General features: G+C 39.6%; 1 protein-coding gene across 1 annotated transcript; it reads left to right on the top strand.

The window, feature by feature from the left end:
• LOC135461661 (angiotensin-converting enzyme-like) lies at positions 1-26,705 on the top strand. The gene is made up of 27 exons (XM_064738853.1): positions 1-177; positions 2,095-2,231; positions 2,936-3,097; positions 3,868-3,955; positions 4,627-4,770; positions 5,680-5,871; positions 6,329-6,426; positions 7,319-7,491; positions 9,596-9,720; positions 10,009-10,113; positions 10,365-10,509; positions 13,080-13,178; positions 13,510-13,635; positions 14,309-14,499; positions 14,720-14,841; positions 15,228-15,389; positions 16,718-16,805; positions 17,285-17,428; positions 19,912-20,109; positions 21,004-21,101; positions 21,699-21,871; positions 22,725-22,849; positions 23,308-23,406; positions 23,836-23,980; positions 24,332-24,430; positions 25,113-25,235; positions 25,622-26,705. Exons 1-27 carry the CDS (start codon positions 69-71, stop codon positions 25,923-25,925), a joined length of 3,774 nt encoding a protein of 1,257 aa, XP_064594923.1. The 5' UTR covers positions 1-68; the 3' UTR covers positions 25,926-26,705.

The following is a 26,705-nucleotide window of genomic DNA, read 5'->3' on the forward strand; positions in this document are numbered from 1 at the left end:
CAACCCCTATTCTCCCTGGGGTACGGCCACTTCGTCACTTCTTGTTACAGTGCTGCTGTCTTGAAGAGATGAAGCCAACAATTCTGTTGTTGTGTCTTTCGTTGGCACCTTGGGTCACTGAATCTGCAGCTGTGAACAATACAACAGCGACAACAACAAAAGCTCCCGCGAGTTCAGGTAAATTCACACTTAATACACACGTATAGCCATAAGTACGGATAGCTAACACAGCCTACAACGGCATGAGATGAATGTATATGTTACAAAATAATAACTGTAAAGAGCATTGAATTTGATTCGTGAAAACATTTGTGGGTGGCACGTGTATAATAAATTGTAAGGAACGGATGAAAAGGACAAACAGCCCAAGCGAAACAACAATCGGTGTTGAAACAGTCGGTGTTGCAGTGTCATTATTTTTTTGTTTTGTTTTTTTTCCCTTTTCTTTCTTGTTTGAAAGAGATTTACTGCTACTCTACAACCCTTTCGAGGGGGTTTAAGGTTTAAATTTTAGATCCGAAAAACAGTGATTGCCATATGATAAGCGGATCAAGCAACGGTTATATTCTTTCTAAACAAAAAGTGAACGAAAGAGTAGAAAGGCAGAAGTACATGGGTGGGTGTGTGTGTGTGTGATTTTACGTTGTATGTCTGCATAAACCAGGATTTTCTGGTGATCCAAAAGCCCCAAGGCCTGGTTCCTTATTGTTTACATGATGCTGTAAGTATGTGTAATGCTATGACATCACAACAGAATTTAAGAACGGGTAATACTAGACAAAAATGATGTCAAATAAATTATAATTAACATCACGGTGTTCTTCCAACATCAACACTTACAATATAACCCAGACTGAGATCAACTGACAAAAGGCCAGATTTCGCCGATTTTTTGTGACCACTTGTCAACTATCACACTGTCGTCGCTGCCCTGGTATTGCTCTTCGTGCTGTACATTAACATGAAGTCAACAAATGAGCCCACAAAGGTTTTGGTTATTCTGAAATAAGTAGATAATGTATGTTTACGAAAAGGTTGTCATCACTTGTAGAGTACTGGGTAAAAATTATTACCTCATTAATGATTACATGAACGGTGATAAAATTAACTGATCGCTAAAGTAAAACAATTGTAAGAATCACTTTACCTTAGTTATGCGTGACAGATACTTATTTATGACAAATACTTATTTTTTTTCATTTATTTATACTTATATTTATTTATAGCTTAGGTGGTTACTGCCCCAGCTTGACGCAATGATCCATGAGCCTCTCATCAATTCGGTCGCTATGAGTTCATGTCAAGCTTGTGCTTGCTTTCTCTCCGATCGTTTGTAGGAAGCCCTTCTTGGGTTTCGCCCAGGGCTCTGCACAGTTTCCTCCCAACATAATGCTAGCGGCTGTCCTGAGCACGGCGTAAAACATAAATCAAATAAATAAATAAATAATCATTTATGTGTTTTATGCCGTACTAAATGACATTTTACCATACGACGGTTGCTGAAAGTCCTTCTCACGTGCGACCAGAGAGGAAGGCAGCATGTGGTGGACTTGAGCTCACATCGATCCCATTGCTCAGAGATTCCTGGGTCACTTCGCTGTGCTAGCACGCTAACTATAACTTGAACACGTCGTTATAGCATACGGCTTAGTGATCTAAAAATGTGATATATTGACAATTATTTCATGTGATATTCATGAGATGCAAAGTAAGAGCGGTAACTTTCTAATCGACACATACGTCTTTTCGATCACTGGCGGTATCCTTGTAATGTTTGTCTAATACTATTGTCCACTGCCATAAGTACATGTGACTTTTGCAATGAACAAAGGTGGAACAATTAACTAAGGTAAACTGACAAGAGGCCGTATTTAACCCATTACGTGAGACCATTTGCCAACAATCACACTTGTCTCTGCTCTGGTTTGTATATTCATGAACAATGGGGTCGAGTCAGTAAAGATTTCTTCGGTCATGAGACATTGATAAGTTTATAAGTTCCAGAATGTTACTTTATAGCAATTAGTGGGGAATCTTGAAACCATTTAAATCTTAGTGTAACTACAGTACAGGATATGTTGTACTTTAACATAGGGTTGATCACCAACACTACCTTAGCTCAGGAATGGTTGAAGGAGTACAACAGTCAGGCACAGATTGTATACAATCATAGAGAGATAGCCGCATGGAAGTACGAATCCAACTTGACAGATCATAACAAGAAGTTATCGGTAAGTCTGTTTTGGGTAATATTCCAATCAAGTTCTAAACGAAGGTGTCCTCAGATGAAGTATTTTGTGACCATACTGGGGTATATTTAAACATGGTAAACGGGTCTCTGGTTAGAATACCCTTAAAATGGACCATTTCTTCAACTTCAGTAATTATCAAATAGGGATATATTTATAGAATTCATAATTTTGGAAGAGAACAGGAAACCTGCTTTCAAAAGTAGCCAAGAGACCACAACAACGATTGCATGTTGGAGATGAAACACAAGGATCAAAGAAAAATGGCCATATGTTAATTGAACTGATTTCATAATCTGAAGGAAAGATCTGAGAGTCCAGATAGCAGACCAGCTATTTTTTTTATTCGTGATATGTTAAGCGATTTTACAGAATTAAATGAGTGAATAATTGAGGTTTAAGGCCACATTAAAGAGATAAATGTAAGAGACACCAACTTTTCAAGCGCTTTCAAAACTAGTCTGCTGCATCTCAGATTTAACCAAATAACAGGTATCATTAATTGTTAATAAACAACACGAATAGCTGTTACATGAACTAAACAAATTTGCCGTTTCATCAATATTAGTATTAGTATCATATTAGTCTCTTGCCTCCAACACGACGATAAGTTTCACACCATTAAAATAATACAAATCTTGAACTAATACGACGTTACATTTGTGACGATATTCTCCGCGAATCAGATTCAAGCATCCATAGAGAAGGACAACTTCAAGGTAGAAGCTAAGAAGAATGCCTCTCAGTTTGATTGGGAAAGCTTCACCGATGACGATCTCCGGAGAAAGTTCCAGAAGATATCAGATGTGGGAACGTCAGCCCTACCGGATAAGACCAAGCTGATGAGGGTACGTAACACTCCTTCAAACAAATACGCCGTGTGTTTACATCTTGGCGTATTAATTTAGAATGAATCCTGTTAATTATGCATACATACGCGTGTCCTTAGAAGAAAAGCTAAAACAAAAGATGTTTATATTAATCTGTATGTCCATGCTATATGTATGTACAAACAAAAACAAATATAAGTAAATGATCAAGGGGAAAAATCAGTGAAAAAACATCAGGAACTAATAATGCCGTTTTCTGTAATTTCTTAGCTGCGACAACGCTTATGGGTGGGTCATACTGTCTGTCGATTGGTCGGTGGGAGGATCAGCTTTTTATATTCTTTAAACATAAGTCATTCTTTTAACGAGTGGTCTGAGTGCAAGACGACTCCAAAATTCTGTAAATCTTGTCAGGTTCTTAAATTATGTTCGGCTTGGAATATTTATCAGTGGAAAAATATACTGTTAAAATATCTAGGTGTTCTACTTTCATTGGCTTCTTTGCAAGAAATTATTCCCAAGTTAACTATACACATAAAGCTCTGTTTCATCATTAATACAGTGTTTCAAGGGCAAACATTTGGTCGGGTTACTGGTACCCAAAATAATCTATGAGCCCACATTTAAGTTAAATAAAATTTTTGACAAGATTTTTATTCAGGGAGAGAAAAAATAAAAGTACCGTTTGTTATGGTTTACCGTTTTAGCTACTTCATTGACAATTTGGAGACGTAGATGAATTGTTCAGTAAAATGTCTCTTATGTTGTCTTTTTTCCTATTTGTATAGCTGAATCAACTGGTAGCAGACATGCAGTCGATCTACAGCAAGGCTAAAGTGTGTTTGACCGGAGGTAGTTGTGAACATTTGGAGCCAGGTAATCTTGCAAGAACTATGTGCCACGGTTTGTATCCCGATCTCTATGACAGAGTTCTCCGGCCCTCTACGAAAGGAGGCAAATCTTGTAACTCATAAAACAGCATTGCCCTCTTATTATATGAACAACAATTCCAGACAAAAATTTCAGTGACACTACAAATCTTCATGAATAAATAATACCTGGTATTGCTATTCAAATAAGCAGATGGCACTGCCTGTTCATTAGTTACAAGATTTGCTTCTCTTTTTAGCGGTCTGGCGAAGTCCCATGGTCCACGTCTGAACATGAAGAGAAACTGGATAAATCACATATACAAATTGTGCCAGTGGGCCATGCAAACAAAAATCGTATGTACATGTAATTCCCCTTTTTGAGATGTACTACATTGTCTGTAAATCTTAACACACCTTGCTGCATTTTAGTTTTTGTGAAAAGCGGGCCATTTTTAAACCTTTTAATTCTTTTATGCGTACAAGCAATAAATCTTGTAATTCTTACACTGCAGATATGTGAGTAATTTTCTCTTTTTCCACGCAACTGGTATGACAGTGGACACAAGAAATCCAATCGAACAAGCAGATCTTATACCATGTGCCACTGTTAATGTCTGATCACTAATTATGAAAGGCATGTGCATTTTGAGTGACGACCGTCTTTATTGAATTAAGGTCTGACTGAGTTATTTGCCAAAAATCGAGACTACGAGACTTTATTGACGGCTTGGAAGACCTGGAGGGATGTAACCGGCAAGCAGATGAAGCCATTGTATGCGGAGTTCGTCCAGCTTAGCAATGAGGCCAGCAGAATTTCAGGTACATGTATCAATGTTCCAATGTCTTGTCATGTTATTGTCCGTTAAATGTGATGATGACTAATTATATTTTTAGTAATTCTAGACCAGTGACATAAATAATAACACATAGTAATAATAAATTGCTATTTAAAATTCCACTTTAAAAGTCGTGGTGTAAAGGAACATTTTAATTACTACTGTGTAAGCTTTTACAAGAACAGGTAGAATAAAATGCTGACTGAGGCATATTATCCCTCTCTACGATGCTCCCCAACTCGTCATCCAGACAGGTGACTTGTGCCGCGTCACGGGTCATTTTCCAGCATGGGAGATACTCAATGTTCATTACTTCCATGTGGACTGGAAAGTTTCTAGCGTATACCATTAATTTATTAGTGACCTAAAATGTCGCCCTCAAAAGTACAATTTAGAGGCAAATAAATGTCACAAAATATTATATTTGGCGCTGAAACTTACAATTTTCCAGCAGTATATCATCCCATGTTCCAAGCAAACCTTCAAAGCATTTTCTAAAATTAACAGAAATCTCAGAATCAGGGAAAATCGGCAAGTCAGATATGGAAGACATTTTTGATCAATTAGGGTAGCCTATATAGTTTATATATTTTCAACCAATTTACAGAATTCGACAAAAATCGTAATGTTTGAACTGCTGATTGATTTCAGTAGTCGAACTCAATAAAATGAATGAAGTATGTCGTATTTTCATCTAACAAACGGTTTAGATAAATCGATTTGTACGAAGCTGATTTGTATAACAATAAATTGGACAATTCTTGAGATTCAGTCGTAGCTGTTGCAATCAAATAGGACACTCTATATTTAAATCAGTAACAAACAGTGCTAACTTTTAATCCTACGCGGATCATGTGTTCATGTGCTCAATGATAATGGGGATATGGTTTAGGCCACAATGATACCGGGGAGTACTGGCGGTCATTCTACGAAGATCCAAACTTCCGTCAAGAATTGGAGGACCTGTACAAACAAATCAAGCCACTGTACGAAAATCTTCACATCTACATCCGCCGAAAACTGAAGCAAACGTACGGAGCGGACAAGTTCCCCAAAAGTGGGCACATACCGGCACATCTACTCGGTCTGTTTTGTTTTTGTTTTGTTTTTTTGTTGTTTTTTTTTGTATTTTTTTGTGTTTCTTTTTTTTAATTTTTGATTATCAATGTCCAATATGTTATGTTTGTGACATATTTGTCTAAGACATATAGGTCTCATGACATAAAATGCATATACTCCTCTCCAGCCGTACGTGAGAAGGTCTTTCAGCAACCTGCGGATGGTCGTGGGTTTCCTCCCACTATAATGCTGGCCGCCGCCGTATAAGTGAAATATTATGTACGGTGTAAAACACCGATCAATAAATAAAATACATGTAGTGTAAACTTAGCGTTATAAAAATATTGGAGCATTATAAACATTGCAAATCCTTCGATGGTGTTAAGACAAAGTCTTTTTAGCTCAGAAACAATCATTAACTGGAGACAAAGATTGTGACAAAGCCATATATGCATTAAAGAAGATAAAACACTTCCCTTCAGGAAACATGTGGGCACAGCAATGGGACAACATATTAGACGTCGTATTACCATACCCTAATAAACAAAGCGTAGACGTCACACCGGAAATGATCAAACAGGTATGGAAACATGTTCCATTTTATCACGAAAGATTCAATATGTGTCATTATGTAGGCTATACAAAATATATACAACTCTCTCACCAGAATGCTGGTCGCCGTCCTATAAGTGAATTATTTTTCAGTGCGACATAGAACTCAAATAAATAAATCAAACATAGAACTCTCTTGATTTAATAATGAGCAGTGGAACGTTTGTCAAGTGACACAGCTGTCAGCATGCCTTTCATCGTAAGGCACTTCCCGCCCAAAACTGATCCGCCGTAGTGGTTTTACAAATGTCTTGCTGTTCATGAAACTGATGGGTTTAAAGTTGGTGTTTCTTTTCCAAATGTAGAAATGCCGAAATATAGGCCTACTTGTGTAATGTTGGCCTTCGGTTAGCAGGTGACGGTTCAAAGGGGATCATATATTAAAATAAGAGCTATTTCTCGGCAAATTCTAGATGTACACGGTCCAAATATTTATTTTGTGGCCAGCATTATGGTGGGAGGAAATCGGGTAGAGCCCAGGGAAGCCCACGACCATCCGCAGGTTGCTGGCAGACATTTCCATTTATGACCGGAGAGTATGCCAGCATGAGCTGGACGCATTGGTTGGAGGCTCCTGGGTCATTGCGCCGTGCTTTAGTGCTAACCCCTCCGCCAAGGAGTCCCCCGGTCCAAATATTCAAACAGTTTAATGTCGGCAAAGGCTTAGGAAATGTTCCCTTAATTTTGGGCTTCAACGGAAAGTAAGCTCGTATTTGAACCGTTAACAGCTAACTGTTTACTGATATTCCAAATTTCAATAATTTTCTTATGTTGTTTTAAACATGTTTTTAAATTTTGATGTTCTTCATGAAAAAAAAGAGCCAAGTGTCACCAATTTAAAAACATTAACATTTTCATAGAATTACACTTCGCTGAAGATGTTCGAAACTGCCGAGAGTTTTTTCACTTCACTTGGCCTGAAAAAGATGAGAGAGGAATTCTGGAATCGGTCAATTATTGAACGACCGGGCGACGGGCGACCTTTGACCTGTCATGCCTCTGCTTGGGACTTTTTCGACGGCAAAGACTTTCGGTAAGGTATTTCACATCATAACATAAAACTATATGCACAGATGTAGATCTACTCGGCTTACAGATAGAGGTGAATCACGATATGTACCATATTTCATCCGTAGAGTTACCATTTACTCCTTCGGCAAAACTTTGGCAACAGTTTCTTTCATTTGGCATTAAGAGGTCACAACCACGAATATTCATCTTTTCATTTGTTTCATTCAATTATCGATGCATGGGAAACATAGGTGTCTTCAAGGTCAGCTTTAGCTATTTTGTGGTAATTTCAGGATAAAGATGTGCACTCGTGACCATTTTGTGGTAAAATCGGGCTAAAGATGTGTTTGGCGTGACAATTTTTGCATTAGTTTCAGCAAGCGGATGTTGACTAGTGACTCAGTTTAAGATATAAATGTACGCAGTATATTGTCGTCATTCCAGGAGGGAAATGTTAACTCCTGACTAAGTTTAGCAATTCCAGGACATAAATGTTCACTCCCGACTAACGTGTAGTAATTACAGGAGATAAATTTTCACTCCTGACTAACTTGGGGTAATTCCAGGAGATGAATGTTCACCCCTAACTAACTTGGGGTAATTCCAGGAGATAAATGTTCATTCCTGATTAACTTGTAGTAATTCCAGGAGAGAAATGTTTACTCCTGATTAGCTTGTGGTAATTCCAGGAGAGAAATGTTCATTCCTGATTAGCTTGTAGTAATTCCAGGAGAGAATTGTTCATTCCTGATTAACTTGGCGTAATTCCAGGAGATAAATGTTCATTCCTGATTAGCTTGTGGTAATTCCAGGAGAGAAATGTTCATTCCTGATTAGATTGTGGTAATTCCAGGAGATAAATGTTCACATCCTGATTAACTTGTAGTAATTCCAGGAGAGAAATGTTTATTCCTGATTAACTTGTAGTAGTTCCAGGAAAGAAGTGTTCACTCCTGACTAACTTGGGGTAATTCCAGGAGAGAAATGTTTATTCCTGATTAACTTGTAGTAGTTCCAGGAAAGAAGTGTTCACTCCTGACTAACTTGGGGTAATTCCAGGAGATAAATGTTCACTCCTGATTAACTTGTAGTAATTCCAGGAGAGAAATGTTCATTCCTGATTAACTTGTAGTAGTTCCAGGAAAGAAGTGTTCACTCCTGACTAACTTGGGGTAATTCCAGGAGAGAAATGTTCATTCCAGATTGGCTTGTGGTAATTCCAGGAGAGAAAAATGTTCATTCCTGATTAACTTGGGGTAATACCAGGAGAGAAATGTTCATTTCTGACTAAATTGTGGTAATTCCAGGAGAGAAATGTTCATTCCTGACTAACTTGGGGGTAATTCCAGACTAGAAATGTTCATTCCTGATTAGCTTGTGGTAATTCCAGGAGAGAAATGTTCATTCCTGATTAGCTTGTAGTAATTCCAGGAGAGAAATGTTCATTCCTGACTAACTTGGCGTAATTCCAGGCTAGAAATGTTCATTCCTGATTAGCTTGTGGTAATACCAGGAAAGAAAATGTTCATTCCTGACTAACTTGGGGTAATCCCAGGAGAGAAATGTTCATTCCTGATTAACTTGTAGTAATTTCAGGAGAGAAATGTTCATTCCTGATTAGATTGTGGTAATTCCAGGAGAGAAATGTTCTTTCCTGACTAACTTTGAGTAATTCGAGGACAGAAGTGTTCACTCCTGACTAACTTGGGGTAATTCCAGGAGAGAAATGTTCATTCCTGATTAACTTGTGGTAATTCCAGGACAGAAACGTTCATTCCTGACTAACTTGGGGTAATTCCAGGAGAGAAATGTTCACTCCTGATTAGCTTGTGGTAATTCCAGGAGAGAATTGTTCATTCCTGATTAACTTGGCGTAATTCCAGGAGAGAAATGTTCATTCCTGACTAACTTGGGGTAATTCCAGGAGATAAATGTTCACTCCTGACAAACTTGTCATTTCAGGATAAGGATGTGCGCTTGTGACTACTTTTTAAATAATTCAAGATAAAGATGGTGACTATGTCAGAATAACACTGTTTATTAGTTTGTGATAATCTCAGGATAAAGATGACTATTTTGTTTCAAGGTAAAGATGTACCCTCGTGACTATTTTGTGGTAATTTCAGGATAAAAATGTGCACACGTGTGAACATGGAGGACTTAATAACGATTCATCACGAGATGGGACATATCCAGTACTTCATGCAATACAGTGATCAGCCGTTAATATACAGAGACGGGGCTAATCCGGGTACAGTTAAAGCATTCATCAATATAAAAACATATTTGCTGGAACTAGCTTAGAATTAGAGAACGTTAATTTAAAAAATACTATTTCTACTTAAATAAATGTCTCCATTGATGGTGACAATGATTGTTCATTTAAAACTTTTATATACGGGAAATGTTAACCGATATAGTCCACATCATAACGTAGGCTTTTATATCACAGTGCGTCCACTCTACAGTGCTTGTGATGGTTCGTTGTTCAGTTTTCTTTGCACAAATCACATTTACAGCTCTGAATTTATTTCCTCAGGTTTCCATGAAGCCGTTGGAGACACCTTGGCGTTGTCCGTTGGCACAACGACACATTTAAACACCCTACATCTTCTTAATAAACTGCCAAGTTTTGCAGACAAGGGTAAACATTACTTTTATCATAAAACACAGAGAAAAGAATACCCCAATGTGACCGACAAGAAAGAGTCAAACTACAGTTTGCTTCTATCGTCTACGTTTATTCAAAATCTTAACTAACCATCCCGATTTGCTTGTCTGTCTCATCTGTACGTGCTTGAATGCAAACACAAAGATTTGTACCGATTGTATTTCATTTCTTGCTGATAAAAATGTTCATTACTGTGAAAAAAAGTTTTTGCATCTCTTTTGCAGAATTTCCCATCAACCATCTCATGAAGATTGCCCTGGAAAAGATCGCCTTCCTGCCATTTGGCTATCTGATAGATCTTTACAGATGGGATGTGTTTAGTGGCGTTACTGCCGAATCCCAATATAACAAACATTGGTGGGGCCTCAGGTGAGGTCACAATATAACAAACATTGGTGGGGCCTCAGGTGAGGTCACAATATAACAAACATTGGTGGGGCCTCAGGTGAGGTCACAATATAACAAACATTGGTGGGGCCTCAGGTGAGGTCACAATATAACAAACATTGGTGGGGCCTCAGGTGAGGTCACAATATAACAAACATTGGTGGGGCCTCACGTGAGGTCACAATATAACAAACATTGGTGGGGCCTCACGTGAGGTCACAATATAACAAACATTGGTGGGGCCTCACGTGAGGTCACAATATAACAAACATTGGTGGGGCCTCACGTGAGGTCACAATATAACAAACATTGGTGGGACCTCAGGTGAGGTCACAATATAACAAACATTGGTGGGGCCTCAGGTGAGGTCACAATATAACAAACATTGGTGGGGCCTCAGGTGAGGTCACAATATAACAAACATTGGTGGGGTCCCAGGTGAGGTCACAATATAACAAACATTGGTGGGGTCTCAGGTGAGGTCACAATATAGCAAACATTGGTGGGGTCTCAGGTGAGGTCACAATGTAACAAACATTGGTGAGGGCTAAGGTGAGGTCACAATATCACAAAACACTGGTGGGATCTCAGGTGAGGTCAAAATATAACAAGCATTGGTGGGGCCTCAAGTGAGGCCACAATATAACAAACATTGGTGGGGTCTCAGGTGAGGTCACAATGTAACAAACATTGGTGAGGGCTAAGGTGAGGTCACAATATCACAAACACTGGTGGGATCTCAGGTGAGGTCACAATATAACAAGCATTGGTGGGGCCTCAGGTGAGGTCACAATATAACAAACATTGGTGGGGCTTGATGTGAGGTCACAATATAACAAATAATTTCGGGATCGGAGATGAGAGACCCATTAAAACAAACACTGGTGGGACTTGAGATGAGACACTCAATATAACAAACACTGAAGCGACCTGAGGTGCAAGTTCTAGTATAATAAACATTGATGGACCTGAGGTGAGAGTTCTAGTATAACAAACATTGGTGGACCTGAGATGAGAGTTCTGGTATAACAAACATTGGTGGACCTGAGATGAGAGTTCCGGTATATCAAACATTGGTGGGCCTAACGTGAGAGTTCTAGTATAACAAACATTGGTGGACATGAGATGAGAGTTGCAATATAACAAACATTGGGGTACTTGAGGTGAGAGTTCTGGTATATCAAACATTGGTGGACCTGAGGTTAGAGTTCCGGTATATCAAACATTGGTGGGCCTAACGTGAGAGTTCTGGTATATCAAACATTTGTGGACCTGAGATGAGGGTTCTGGTATAACAAACATTGATGGACCTAACGTGAGAGTTCTGGTATAACAAACATTTGTGGACCTGAGGTGAGGGTTCTGGTATAACAAACATTGGTGGGCCTGAGGTGAGAGTTCTAGTATAACAAACATTGGTGGACCTGGGGTGAGAGTTCTGGTATAACAAACATTTGTGGACCTGAGGTGAGGGTTCTGGTATAACAAACATTGGTGGGCCTGAGGTGAGAGTTCTAGTATAACAAACATTCTTGGACATGAGATGAGAGTTCTGGTATAACAAACATTGGTGGGCCTGAGGTGAGAGTTCTGGTATAACAAACATTGGTGGGCCTGAGGTGAGCGTTCTAGTATAACAAACATTGGTGGACCTGAGGTGAGAGTTCTGGTATAAAAAACATTGGTGGACCTGAGGTGAGGGTTCTGGTATAACAAACATTGGTGGACCTGAGGTGAGAGTTCTGGTATAAAAAACATTGGTGGACCTGAGGTGAGAGTTCTGGTATAACAAACATTGGTGGACCTGAGGTGAGAGTTCTGGTATAACAAACATTGGTGGACATGAGATGAAAGTTTTGGTATAACAAACATTGGTGGACCTGAGATGAGGGTTCTGGTATAACGAACATTGGTGGATCTAAGGTGAGAGTTCTGGTATAACAAACATTGATGGACCTGAAATGAGAGTTCTGGTATAACAAACATTGGTGGACCTGAGGTGAGAGTTCTACTATAACAAACATTGGTGCATTGTCTTGAGGTGAGAAGTGAGAAACCCGATATCATTGCCCCTGTAATATAAACACTGATGGACTCTGGTTGAGAGCCTCTGCAATACAGACATTGATGGAACCCGATGTCATTCTCCCTGTAATATAAATACTGATGGACTCTGGGTGAGAGCCTCTGCAATATAGACATTGATGGAACCTGATGTCATTGTCCATGTAGTATAAACATCCTCTAGACAATGAAGGGACCATATATATAGACATACAATACAGATAATACAACATGTTGTTGTCACCTTACGTCTGAGATACCGCAACAGGCGACAGCCGAAAAATTGATGAGACGTTGTTTATTTATTTATTTCATTTTACCTAAATAAGGTAGAAACTTCAAGTATTTGCAGAGAAAGACCTGGTCTTTCGATATTGCTGTCAAGAGGAAGACTTGGAAGAGCTTTTATATTTTCTCCAAACTATTGAAAATTTTGCTTATAAAATTCAAGGACAAATGTAAGAACGACGTATTTCACCTGGTTGCAGATGTAAATACCAAGGCTTGTCCCCTCCCGTATGGCGGTCTGATGACGACTTTGATCCAGGTGCCAAGTTCCATGTCGCTGCTAATGTTCCCTACATAAGGTTGGTCTCTCCTAGAAACCTACAACTTTATGGACAGCGGCATGAAATTTTCAGTTAACTTCTTCAAACGCGATGCCTGAATAACAGGCAATGTTGGGAATCACAAGACACATTTACCTTTTGTTTTTATTTTTACTGGGCTAAGCACACTCTTATATTTGTTTCAATACCTTTTGTCAAAAATCTCTTGACCAGAAAGACTTGACCGAGTTATGTATATGTACAAGCTAAAGAAGGTAATTATGGCTTAAAAGAACTTGGTGAAGATAGGTTACGGTTTGTGAACATTGTATGCACATGTATCATTTGTACATATCTGATTGTATTTCAGATATTTCGTCAGTTTCATCGTACAATTCCAGTTTCACAAGGCACTGTGTGATGAAGCAGGTCAAGCAGGTCTACCTCTCCATCAGTGTGATATTTACAACTCCACTAAGGCAGGGACACTGCTAAGGTACATGACCGTAATATTGTACTCTTAAGCCAAAGTTGTGCAAAACGATATTTCATGATTCTGACAACAAAAAATCCTCTAAATTTACTCGTGAAACAAATGAACCGGGCACAAGATTGTTCCCCAGTGAGGGCAATCTGGACCTTTGTGAAATTATCGTCGCCTACATCAACCAATCATCATCTATGAAAATGTTATGTGAGTACAGCAACATGAAAACTACTTCTGAAGTGACACAACTTTTTGAGATTCACATGATCTTGAACATATCATTTGACCGTTTTTCGCCGCTGAAATCTTAAAAGGTGGACAGCAAATGTTGTTCGTGTGCGAGTGACCGATATTACGGATCTTTTGACACCGAGGTGTGAAAAGTCTTTTTTCGACAACAAATGTTGACCGTGTGCGCTAGGCTCGCAGATCTAGACAGTATGTAAACAGAGGATGTTAAAGCCTGAAAAGAATGTTTGAGCGTCGATATAACGGTTTCAACACTATATGGATTTCCGTTTATTATTTCTAATCCCCGAGACAAAATATTGAAACAGGGAGAAACTTAACTTAAAGAACAGGTTATTAAATTTTGAGAAAAATCCCTACCATCACCTGTTTAAAGTTGGCTTACATGTATTTATCTTAAATGAATATGTTACCAATGTGTATTCGTTGCCAGTAAAATGCTTAAGATGGGATCCTCCAAACCCTGGCCGGAAGCCATGAATGTTATCACGAAACAAAGAAAAATAGACGCCACGGCACTGATGGAGTATTTCCAACCACTCACAGAGTACCTGAAGAAAGAAAACAATGATTCAAACGATACTGTGGGGTGGACCGACAACTGTCCCACTCTAGACGAGGAAGGTCAGTTTGAAAGGAACCTTCGGTTTCAGAAAATGTTTGGCAATCTTTGCATTAAAACATCACTTGCCTTTTCGTTGTATTGTGTGAGTTCTGGTGCGAAAAGACTTTTTACAAAGATTGTTAACGTTGAAATAAGCACGGATGTTACAACCAATGTTTTGATAGCCCAGCGTGTTCATAGCATATGTTTCAAAGTTGGTACCAGCTTTTTTTTCTCTAGAACGAGCGCAAGAATGGCTGCATAATACCTACGAACCATTAGCAGAGCTTAACTCTTACAATGAAGCTGTAGCTGACTGGAACTACGACACAAATCTGACCAAGCATAACCAAGCTATTACGGTAACTATGTTCCTAGTACACATGGGTGGCTAGAATTAGGATGGCTCAAGTACATGCAGGTCACCCCAGTAGACTATAGTGAAGTGGTTGTGTGTCATATCTAGCTATGGCTAGTGTCTACAGAATAGCACTTCCGAAGGCAGCACTAGGATGTAAATACTGTATAACTGCTATAGAACTTTTCCAGCTTGGGCAATAACGCTTAATCCAGAAACAAACAAACAGGAAGCTCTGTGTAATTAAACATACAAATATTACCAAGAATTTGGCGAATTTCAAACAACAAAGGTGCTTGACAATGCGCGATTAGCACCGGGGCGTTTAGCTTTTGAGGGTGTTTAGGATGTTAATCCATCTTTTAATTTTTTTTTATTGATCACAAAAAGCTGCAAATGAACTTGGCGTACACGGCGTTTGCCAAGGAGGCCGCCAAAAATGCATCCAGTTTTGAATGGAAAAACTTCCGGAACCCGGACACCCGGAGACAGATGGAGAGTGTGACGGATCTGGGCATATACGCTTTGGATAATACTACTAAATTGAAAAGGGTAAGGGCTACACACCTGGTTAACAGACCTGGTAACTGTGATTACTATTACTGTCGTTCATTAGATGCTCTAACATATGTCCGGCCGTAAGTGGGAAGGTCTCCAGCAGCCTGCAGATGGTCATGGTTTTCCCCCTGGCACTGCCCGGTTTCATCCCACCATAATGCTGGCCACCGTCGTATAAATGAAATATTCTTGAGTACGGCGTAAAACACCAATCAAATAAATAAATAAATGTAATATGTGAGAAAAGAAAAACTGTGACAGTCCCATGTATGTTGGCTGAAAACAGCAGACCAGGTGTTCTAAAAATTAGACGAATTACAGTATGCATTTACAACTGAGAAGCCTCTTTATAATACCGGTACATCTGCCATAATCTTACAAAATAGTTCACAACATCACGACTTCATTACAGAAAAGATTGAATTTGTACATTACTGCTTTTGGAGCCTTGATGATAATAAGCAGTTTCAAGGTTAAACTTTAGAGTAGCCTAACATTCGTTGATGACTACTTGTCTTCTACCAATATGGTGTGCATGGCGTACATCACATCTGGGAAAGTTCGTTGATAACTTGCCAAATGTCGATAGTTTACTCCAGGCACTCCGGTTTCTTCTACCTTTGAAACTTGCTGCCATCCCGTAAGTTAACAATTTATTAGACTTGTGTCAAACAACCAAATAAATAAATAAATAGAAATATCTCCATATTTTATTTCTATTCACAGAATCGAAACAGAAAATATATAATGATTCATATGCATAAGAGTTTATCGGATTTTCGCGGCTTGTGGGTTAATCTTATAGAGGGTGAGGAGGGTGAGTAAATCCTGGGTTATTCTTATGGGTAGGGCGCAGAGGGTGCGGAGGGTGCGTAAGGGTGGGGGAAGCCGACAGGTCGTGAAGTGCACCCGCACTCCATGGTGCACCCGCACCCATGACTTGCACCCCAGGTAGGCCGCCCCGTGCCCGTGCGTGCTGCAATACTGCTGCTACTACAACACAGACGCTTCCAAAACACCCTTACATCATATCGCGTCCTCTCCACCAATCACTACGCCCCATTTACGAACCCTCCGCACCCCCCCCCCCCCCACCCGACCCTTACGTACCCTCCTCGTCCTCCCCATAAGAATAACCCACAAACGGCGAAATTGAACTGATATGCTACAGACATTGCATAGACAATATCAACATACACATTTGACACAGAATCTGCCATTATTCCCATCAGTTCTGAAATTGTCTATTGTCTCTAACGAACGTAAGAATTAATGGGGGTTTTTTGTCGATGTATAATGTATAATTCAAACTTTCGTTGTAGCTGTCGGAGCTGACGTCACAGATGGAGGGTATGTACAGTAAGGGTGAAGTGTGTTTGGAGAAGGATCGCTGTTTGGAGATAGAGCCAGGTAAGACAAGCAAGTACCGCCTGATTTATTATGCGAGCTATAAGGTTTCCATAAATATCAGGAGCCTTTTCCTCTGTAAGATTATCGTATGAGCATATACGCTGTAATAAGATACAGTATAAATACAGATTAATGATCAACCTATTTACCTCCCCGGATAGCACAGTTGGCAGAGCGTCAGCTTCGTGACCGGTAAATCCAGGATCAATCCTTGATCGAGTCACACCTAAGTATGCTTGCCTTCTTAGGCTTACTTGTCTTCGGTAAGTCGTCACAGTGAAGCAGCACTAAATAAAAGAGCGGTGGAAATCCGTCCTGCAACAAGGAGGCCTAGTTCTGCTTTTATCTGCAATATTCTTTGATGACTGTAATGTTCATTCAAAATCAAAAAGCCATTGAAACTTATATTCCCCTTATATTCAATCGCAAGCTATACGTAGTCAAAGATCTATTGATACATGCACCATGGTGTTTCGCAGATTTGACCCGCTTAATGGCTTCTAGCAGAGATTATCATGAGCTGGCAAAAGCCTGGGAAGGATGGCGGAACGTCACAGGAAAACTCATGAAGCCATTGTACGAGGAGTTTGTCGATCTAAGCAACGAGGCAGCACGAGCATCGGGTAAGAAACCTTTTGCATCAGAGCGTAGTTGACATGCTTTTAGTTTAACGCACAAGAAGCGGATCTTTGTCGGGCCGTGAATGCTTCCGGTTTAATCGGTGTCACCATTCTGGGACAGGAACTTTCAAGCTCTGCTTCCATAGCCCTTATGCCTATGTGGCACACCTTCACCATGTCAGTGTTCCTTTTTCGCCTTGCTGCAGTCTATCCATCGAATACATGTAATACTGCAGTTACAGGTTAGCCCTTATTAGGTCATCGAATGAAATCTTCCCTAGGTCGTGTAGGCTGTATTCGAATCCACGCAAGTGTTCTGGTGTCAGATGATACAAATTTTTTTTTTTTTTTTTTTTTTTTTTTGATTGGTGTTTTACGCCGTACTCAAGAATATTTCACTTATACGACGGCGGCCAGCATTATGGTGGGTGGAAACCGGGCACAGCCCGGGGGAAACCCACGACCATCCGCAGGCTGCTGACAGACCTTCCCACTTACGGCCGGAGAGGAAGCCAGCATGAGCTGGACTTGAACTCACAGCGACCGCATTGGTGAGAGCCTCCTGGGTCATTACGCTGCGCTAGCGCGCTAACCGACTGAGCCAAATGTGTAAGTGCAAAACGAAGACAGGGTGAGTTTTATTTCAGTATCGAAATGGGGAATCCAAATTTCGTTCGCAAACAGTGATCTCGTGTTACATTTTGGCATTCAAAACCTCCTTCTTGTGTGGGATTAACCATTCAGATACGCCAACGTTGTTCCCAAATCGATGTTTTGTGATCACGTGACCATAATTATCATGGAGACATTTTGTGTTCAAAATGCTTTATTACACAACACAAGTTATCTGCTTATGTTTCTCCATGTTGGGCGGGGCGGGGGGAGAGTGGGGGTAGAATGGATTTTGTTGCATTCTCTCTCATGCCCTCTCCACGCAGAGAGCTTCCCCTAGTTCTTTTGTTTGTATAGCATCATAAGATGGATACCCTGAAGGGACAATCCAGAAGGGATTACCCCTGTTGTTGGTAGACTGTTGTTACAAAAAGTTCTGATAGTTACACACGATTGCTTGTACTAGTTAAACCATGTACAAGAGCAATAAGTAATTAAACATCCAGTGCAAGGAACAACAACTAACTGTGATTCTTCCCTCACACTCCGCCTTTTGGACGTATAGAGGTTACTGGCCTAAAAGTCCGTTGTATGTTTTTATCACGGCTTTATTTCTAAAAAAATCTACCACCAAGTCTATTGATGTTCATGACATAAATACCAGAAATGGATTGCTGTTACCCTTTTATTGGTGTGTTGAATCACAAGACTAAGGTCATTCAGAATAAAATCTTACATACAACTTATTACTGCAACGTTTTTCTACATGGACTAGTGTTATTTTCAAACTGGTTTTCAGGAATTGCAGATAGAAGACTAAACCTGTCTCTTACGGAGATTGTATATGGTTACTTCAAGATCGATTTTCCTAAAACTGATGTTAAAATATTAAATTTATGTTTTTCATATGCCAAGTATTTAGCTTTAACTTTATGCTTTATTGCTAAATTAAAGCTGTTGAGATTAAAGAGCTCTGTTTAACTTTTATCACTCTTACTGGGACAAAAACCGTCGAATTCGCTCTTGCTTGAACTTACATGAAGTTAACAGGTGAACTCTTGTCTTCCGCCAATATAAAGTAAGTAACACGTGAGAAAGTTCGCCAGCAACTTGGCTTACTGTGGACAATTAAGGTCTGTCAGCAACCGGCAGATGGTCGTGTGTTTTCTCCTGGCTTTGCCCGGTTTCCTCACACCATAATGCTGGCCGCTATCGTATAGGTGAAACATTCTTGAGTACGGCGTAAAACACCGGTCAAAAAAATAAATAAAATACTGTGGACAATTTCCTCAACCGATAAAACCAGTCGCCATCGTGTAAATGAAATATTTTAGGTTTGGCTTTACATAACAATCAAATAATAAATTCATTTAAATATTGTTGTACATGTTGTAGCTACAGAACATTCTCCTTGTCACTGTGATTGTTGCCCTAAACGCTCCCTGTTGGACAGTTCTTGCCTCACGAAAAAGGTTTATCTACCAATATTGACCGGCCCTGATAGCACAGTTGGTAGAGTGTCCGCTTTGGGAGCGGTAGATCCAGGGTCAATCCTGGGTCGAGTCACACCTAAGACTTAAAAGAGGAAGTTGTAACTTCCTCGGTTGGCTTTCAGCATTAAGGGGATAGTGTAACGACTGGTTGACCCGTATCAGTATAGTGGCTCGGGCGGGGCAACTTACTTGCCTTTAGTAAGGGGCCTAAATGAAGCAGCACTAAATAAAAGAGCAGTGGAAATCAGTCCTGCAACAAGGAGACACGTTACATGCACTCTAAGGATTCCTTCGTCGTCATATGACTGAAAAATTGTTAAGTACGACGTTAAACCCCAAGCACTCACTCATTCACTCACTACCGATTTATTATTACGATAGGAATTTACAACGACACTGGGGTTGCCTGGCGCTCAGCGTACGGTAAAAACGACACCTTGGCCGATGACCTGGAGGAGCAGTTTAAGAAGGTCCGACCTTTCTATGAACAATTACAGGCCTACGTCCGTGGTAAACTCCGTCAGGTGTATGGTAAAGCATTGTTCCCAACCAGCGGTCATATCCCTGCGCACCTTCTTGGTAAGCTTTGCTCCGTCATAAGTTTTCTAAATTTACAGTATGAATGGAAAATTGAAACCCATAATTCTAGAAAGGGTAATCATTATCTAAAAAATTAACTTGTTAAAATCGCCCTTTTTTCTTAAGTGTATTAAAGAAATGGCAGTACAAAATGGCGAGCAGTCTTTCAACGTAACATTTATATTTTATATTATTTATTTAGTTTTATTATGATTAAATTTAATATGAATAAATTACACGCACAAATTTGATATGAGAGACATGAGAAAGAAAACAATATTTTAAAACCTACCAGCCAATTAAACATTTGTTCAGTATTTATAATAAAAACCCAATATTTTAATATTTCATCTCATGATGAAAACTTAAGTTGTAATTTTTTCCTTTTCATAATTCATCCGGTATTTCCTCAATGTTGTAATTCCCGTCTTGTAATCAATACACCCATTCAGATTAATTTATTGAGGTTTGCTCTCCATTTATTGAGGTTAGCTCCCCATTTATTTAGAGTACATGTGCATATCGCTCTCCAGTTATTCAGGGTAGCTCTCTATTTATTGACGTTAGCTCTCCAGTTCTTGAGGTTTGCTCTCCATTTATTCAGTGTAGCTCTGCATTTATTGGGAGTACATGTACATATGGCTTTATTCACAGCAACTCCCCATTTACTGAGATTAGATTTTATTGAGAGTAACTATTCATTTGTTCACATTGACTCTTGTAACTTCTGTTTCTGCTGGGCATTAGCTCATACGTTTCAATTAGCTCTTACTTCCATGTAATTACTGTCAGGACAGCTTTTAACAAATTGTTCTTTATATGTTGTTATTTCCATGTAATTACTGTCAGGACAGCTTTTAACAAATTGTCCCTTATATGTTGTTATTTCTACAGGTAACATGTGGGCCCAGCAATGGAATAACATATACGATATTGTCAAGCCTTACAAAGATCAGCCAGCCATTGATGTGACACCTGAACTGAAGAAGCAAGTAAGAAGTGATAACTGCGAACACCAACCTCTGGCATTGATATAGGCAATATTTTCGGCGATATACTCCTAGTTCTAACCTGTAAGTCGGTGGTTCTGTCCGACTGTCTCTTGGTCAGCCAAATTTTGACTTCTTATATTTTAACATAGGCCTCAAATTTTATAGTGATATTCATAACGTTCCTTCGACTTAACGAAGGGCCCTAAGTGAAAGACTACACGAAATACTACAGCGAGATATTGCAGCTATTGTGAATTTACGCTTCTTAGAATCAAGTCGGCTTCGGGAGCGTTAGATACATTGTCAATCCTGTATCGGATTACACCTCAGACCTTAAAAGGGGAAGTTGTAGCTTCCTGGCTAGGCGTTCAGCATTAAAGGGATGGTGTATTGACCGGTTGACCCGTATCAGTATAATGGCTCCGGTGGGGCGGTTTAACGGCTTTAGGTAAGTTGTCCCAGCAAAGCAGCACTCTATAAAAGAGTGGTAGAAATCCGTCCTGCAACAAGAAGGCACATTACATTCACGCTAAGGACTCTTTCGTCGTCCCGTAATAGTGCATGTCATATATGTTTGATTTAAATGTCTCTCCACAGAAATTCACAGCGCTTCGTATGTTCAAGACATCTGAGGAATTCTACAAATCTATTGGGTTACTTCCAATGCCAGAAACTTTCTGGAATGATTCAATGATCACCAAACCGACAGACGGTAGGAAGGTTGTATGTCATGCCTCAGCCTGGGACTTCAGTAATAGACACGATTACAGGTAAGTCTGTTGTAGACATTCCCCTGGTGTGTAACGACAGATGGCAGCAAGGTTGTATGTCATGCCTCAGCCTGGGACTTCAGTAATAGACACAACTACAGGTAAGTCTGTTGTAGACATTCCCCTGTGGTATACCGACAGATGGCAGCACGGTTGTATGTCATGCCTCAGCCTGGGACTTTAGTAATAGACACGACTACAGGTAAGTCTGTTGAAGACATTACCCTGTGGTATATCGACAGATGGCAGAAAGGTTGTTTGTCATGCCTCAATCTGGTACTTCAGTATTAGACACAATTACAGGTAAGTCTGTTGTAGACATTCCCCTGGTGTATAACGACAGATGGCAGCAAGGTTGTATGTCATGCCTCAGCCTAGGACTTTAGTAACAGACACGATTACAAGTGAGTCTGTTGTAGACATTACCCTGTGGTATACCGACAGATGGCAGCAAGGTTGTATGTTATGCCTCGGCCTGGGGCTTCAGTTATAGACACGATTACAGGTAAGTCTGTTGCAGACATTCCCCTGTGGTATACCGACAGATGGCAGGAATGTTGTATGCCACGCCTCAGTGTGGGACTTCAGTAATATACACGATTTTGGTGAGCCTGTAGAAGACATTTACCTGAAAACAGACAGTTGACAGGTAGACACTGCGCTCCTAACAGAGGGATAAGACAGTGCTAGAGTATGAAGAACGGTCTGTGCAAGCATATCTATTTCTGTGGTATCTATCTGTGAAACAGTTTCACGACAAACGTTTGTTTTTAGCTGTTCAAAACTAGTGTACAAAACACATATTTTGTACTGTACCAATTTAACATTTATTTCTGTTCTTTCTGGTCCGTAGAATAAAGATGTGTACGGACATAACAATGGAGGACCTAATCGTGATTCATCATGAGATGGGACACATTCAGTACTATCTCCAATATAAGGATCTCCCTATCACCTATAGGACAGGTGCAAATCCAGGTCAGGCATTTTAGCTCAACATTTATTTATTTATTTACCTTATTGGTTAGCGACTCTTTAATAGTAGTTTTCAAAGTGACTTGCCATGGCAGTATGGCGTAGCTGCTTTAAGGTAAAGCATGGTTACATGTACATGTACTTGCCTTTCTTTCTAAATGACAGTATTCATGTAGATTCAAAACTACCGACAGGTTATCAATATTTTTTGCAATATTTGACATCCAAACATATCAATGAAAATTATTCATAAAATTAATCAGAACTTGTCTTTTTAGTTTTCTATAATCTATATATTAAAGTTACAATTTGCGTAAATGACTTCGCTGTGTTGTAACTTTGTGTATCGAAACGTGTGTACTAAATCAGCTAGAGAGGGCCCTGTAAATAGAACAGTTCTGAAATAAATTGGCATATTGCTCGTGGTTACAGTCAGTCGCATTTCTGTTTTATTTTTACAGGATTTCACGAAGCTGTAGGTGACACGCTGGCGCTCTCAGTATCTACTCCAGGGCACCTCCGAAAAATTGGACTTCTCACTTCGTCTAATACATCTTACGGTAAACGAACTCATGGTTTGTAAAAACTAAAACTCTGCTTTGATTCATTAATGGACAGTTATATCTCTGTCCCTTGCCCGAAAAGTGTTTAGCTAGAGCAATGTGAGGCCATTTTCAAATTAGGCTTTACAGATTGTAATAGTGCAACATTTTACAAATAAAAAAAAGAAACAAAAATATTTATTTATTTATTTAGAGTTTTACACATTACTCAAGAACATTTCACTTACACGACGGCGGCCAGAATTATGGTTGGAGGAAACCTGACAGAACACGGGAGACACCCACGACCATCCGCAGGTTGCTGCACAAGTGAGATGCCTTACTTCTTCCTCATTACTGAACCCATGTACGGTCCAACGATTACTAGTCTCCAACAGTATATAATGTGGTCTTTGTTACAGTACCATTGCTTTTCTATTCAATCAGAAAGTACAATTAACTTCCTGCTTAAGATCGCACTGGAGAAGATCGCCTTCCTGCCATTTGGCTACTTGATTGACCAATGGCGGTGGAGCGTGTTCAGCGGAGAAACACAGCCACGTGACTACAACGAGAAATGGTGGGATCTGAGGTACGGTATAAAACAATCTCATGATTGTCTTAGTCCGACAGACTGACTGGTTATTGACTGGATAGTTAATACTGATATTTCAGTTACTACAGTGTTTTGTCTGAACACTGAAATTTTGCGCAATTCTAGAATATACCCCAAAGTTGCTGCTACTTACACGTACGTCTCCTTTTTGAGAGCTGGAATCAATATGGTTGTATAATATCAGACAGTTTGTAGAATAAAAATTGTCCAAGGCTTTTTGATGCCATGCTTAACTGTAATAAAGTAACCTTGACCATTTGCCTACATTCTATTGGCGACTAATCGGACATTGTGTACATATTCTAATCATGTCTCCATGGTCTACAGATGTAAATATCAGGGAGTGTCTCCACCTGTCACTCGACATGAAACGGACTTTGATCCAGGGGCAAAATACCACGTGGCGTCCAATACTCCTTATATAAGGTAAACTTCAATAATATACGCCTGTATTTTGATTGAAAAATTTTCATTTTCAGTAACAGATTGAAAACAGACAACTTCTGTTATATATACGAGGGCGGTCAAATATATTGATGAAGTAACCTATGGAAACATCTTCACCTTGCGAGTATCCTGGCTTAAAGCCACAGTCAAGCTACCCACACAGATCTCAGTTTTAACAATCTGATGTGGAGCTGAAATTTATACTTCTTCCCTTTTCAAAATTTAGGGGACTGTATATTTAGGTTAAGCCTGTATCATTTCTTTTTTGATTGGTGATTTACGCCGTAGACGTAGAACATTTCATTCATACGAAGGCTGCCAGCATTATGGTGAGAGGAAATCGGATAGAGCCAGGCGGATACCTACGACCATCCGCAGGTTGCCGGCAGACCTTCCCATGTACAGCCAGAGGTGGACGAACTCAAAGCGTATAAATCTATACTAAACCCTGGTTTCCGTTTAACTCATAGCACTGCTTGCTAAGACTGAAACAGTAATCAAATGAATCTACCCAAATTTCTTACTTTATACACATATTTATTTTTTTTGGGTGGTTTATGTTGAACATTTGTTTTCGGCTGGTATACGAATGTCCGTTTGACGCGTACAAAAGGATCTGTTAAACAGTGTCCCTTCATTCTGCTTTTGCCTTCTGATTCAGATATTTCGTCAGCTTCATCGTCCAGTTCCAGTTCCACAAGGCCCTATGTGATGCTGCTGGTCATAAGGGCCCATTACACGAATGTGACATTTACAGGTCAAAGGAAGCAGGAACACTCTTAAGGTCAGTAGAGGGTTTTACAAGTTAACTTCGCGTTTTGAACAGAAGTGTATCAACGCCTATAGATGTGTAATAAACTAAATCATTGCATAATGAATTAAATGGTTGGGTAAAGACGCCTGTAAAGATCAAATATTGACAACAAACGAACTATACAAGTAAACAAGGTGACAGTCAACAAATTTATTATAAGTGAGGGGGAGAGCTCAAGTTGGACAATGCATCTTTGATACAGATAAAGTGAGATATATGCCCCTTGTCTTTGGACAAGAGTTATGTTAATGTTTTTTTCTGGATGCCACTGTATAATTTTCACATAACTTTTTCACATTCAGAACTGGCCCGTGGAACATATATGTACTTAAAACTAATAAATGTGTGTTTCCTAGTGACATGCTGAAGATGGGAGCGTCCAAGCCTTGGCCCGATGCCATGTATCGAATAACCGGCCAACGAGAGATGGACGCCGGAGCGTTGATGGAATACTTTCAGCCTCTCATAGACTGGTTGAAGGAGCAGAATGTGAATGAGAACTTAGGTTGGTCGACTAAGTGCCCGCCTCCGCCCGACTCTATCCCCAAAAATACCTGTATGAGAGCTAACAAACGTACGGGGTCATCCCCAAGACTTACCGTTACCTCACATGTGGTGTTCTTAAGTATTGCCCTGGGTTGGCTTCTGAATTGTCGCTGATGCTATTATTAATAGATCTCAAAGGTTGCAAAGATTCCCCTGAAGGCTTGTACATGCATAACCTTTCATCGGTAGCACTACATGTTTCATCATGGTGACGAATGTGATAATCCAGATATTTGCAGTAAAGACGTTTCCAGGCGTCACTGAGTAAAACCCATTATTTAGTGTGTAATGTATGTGTAATTCTAGAGATAAATTATGCAAATGATCTGAAATAATTAAGCCTTTCAAGTTCTGCTTTTGGTACCCAATACCGCATGTCTGTGTGTATATTCAATGCGTTGGGTAACGGTAAAATCAGAGTCCCATGCATGCATGGGAGTATACACATGATTTCAAGATGTTTGACCAATTTGTAAATATAAGCGGATTGGCCATTTGATATTATTGATTTATTGATATCTTACAATATTCAAGTCTACACACAAATTCCTGAAGACGTCTTATAGAACAGTTAACATTAACTGAAAAAATCCATACCTGACGAGGTTTTGTTACGTGCATTATATTAAATCATTCTAGTGTGTTCATAACGGAGTGAATGTGCTGGCTCTTACCAATGATAAACAAATACAAATCACTCCATGTAGTCATAAATGCGGTTTTTTCCCTGCCATTCAGGCCTGTAATCGATCCAGTGGTTCATCCCTTACAGCTGTTTGGCATTTTTTCAATTTTTTTAATCTTTTTGTGTATTTTTGCTTTTCCATTGGTTTTCTCACAGGATTTCTCGCTGCGTATTTAATCCAGGATTATCCGGGCATTAAAATATTACAA

The sequence above is a fragment of the Liolophura sinensis genome, chromosome 1, assembly GCF_032854445.1.
Source record: "Liolophura sinensis isolate JHLJ2023 chromosome 1, CUHK_Ljap_v2, whole genome shotgun sequence".
Classification (NCBI taxonomy): domain Eukaryota; kingdom Metazoa; phylum Mollusca; class Polyplacophora; order Chitonida; family Chitonidae; genus Liolophura; species Liolophura sinensis.

Coding starts and splice junctions, on each gene's coding strand:
- LOC135461661 (XM_064738853.1), top strand. CDS start 69: ATGAAGCCAACAATTCTGTTGTTGTGTCTTTCGTTGGCACCTTGGGTC. Junction 3,956..4,626: donor TTGTGAACATTTGGAGCCAG/GTAATCTTGCAA, acceptor TATTGAATTAAG/GTCTGACTGAGTTATTTGCC. Junction 14,500..14,719: donor TCCCACTCTAGACGAGGAAG/GTCAGTTTGAAA, acceptor TTTTTTCTCTAG/AACGAGCGCAAGAATGGCTG.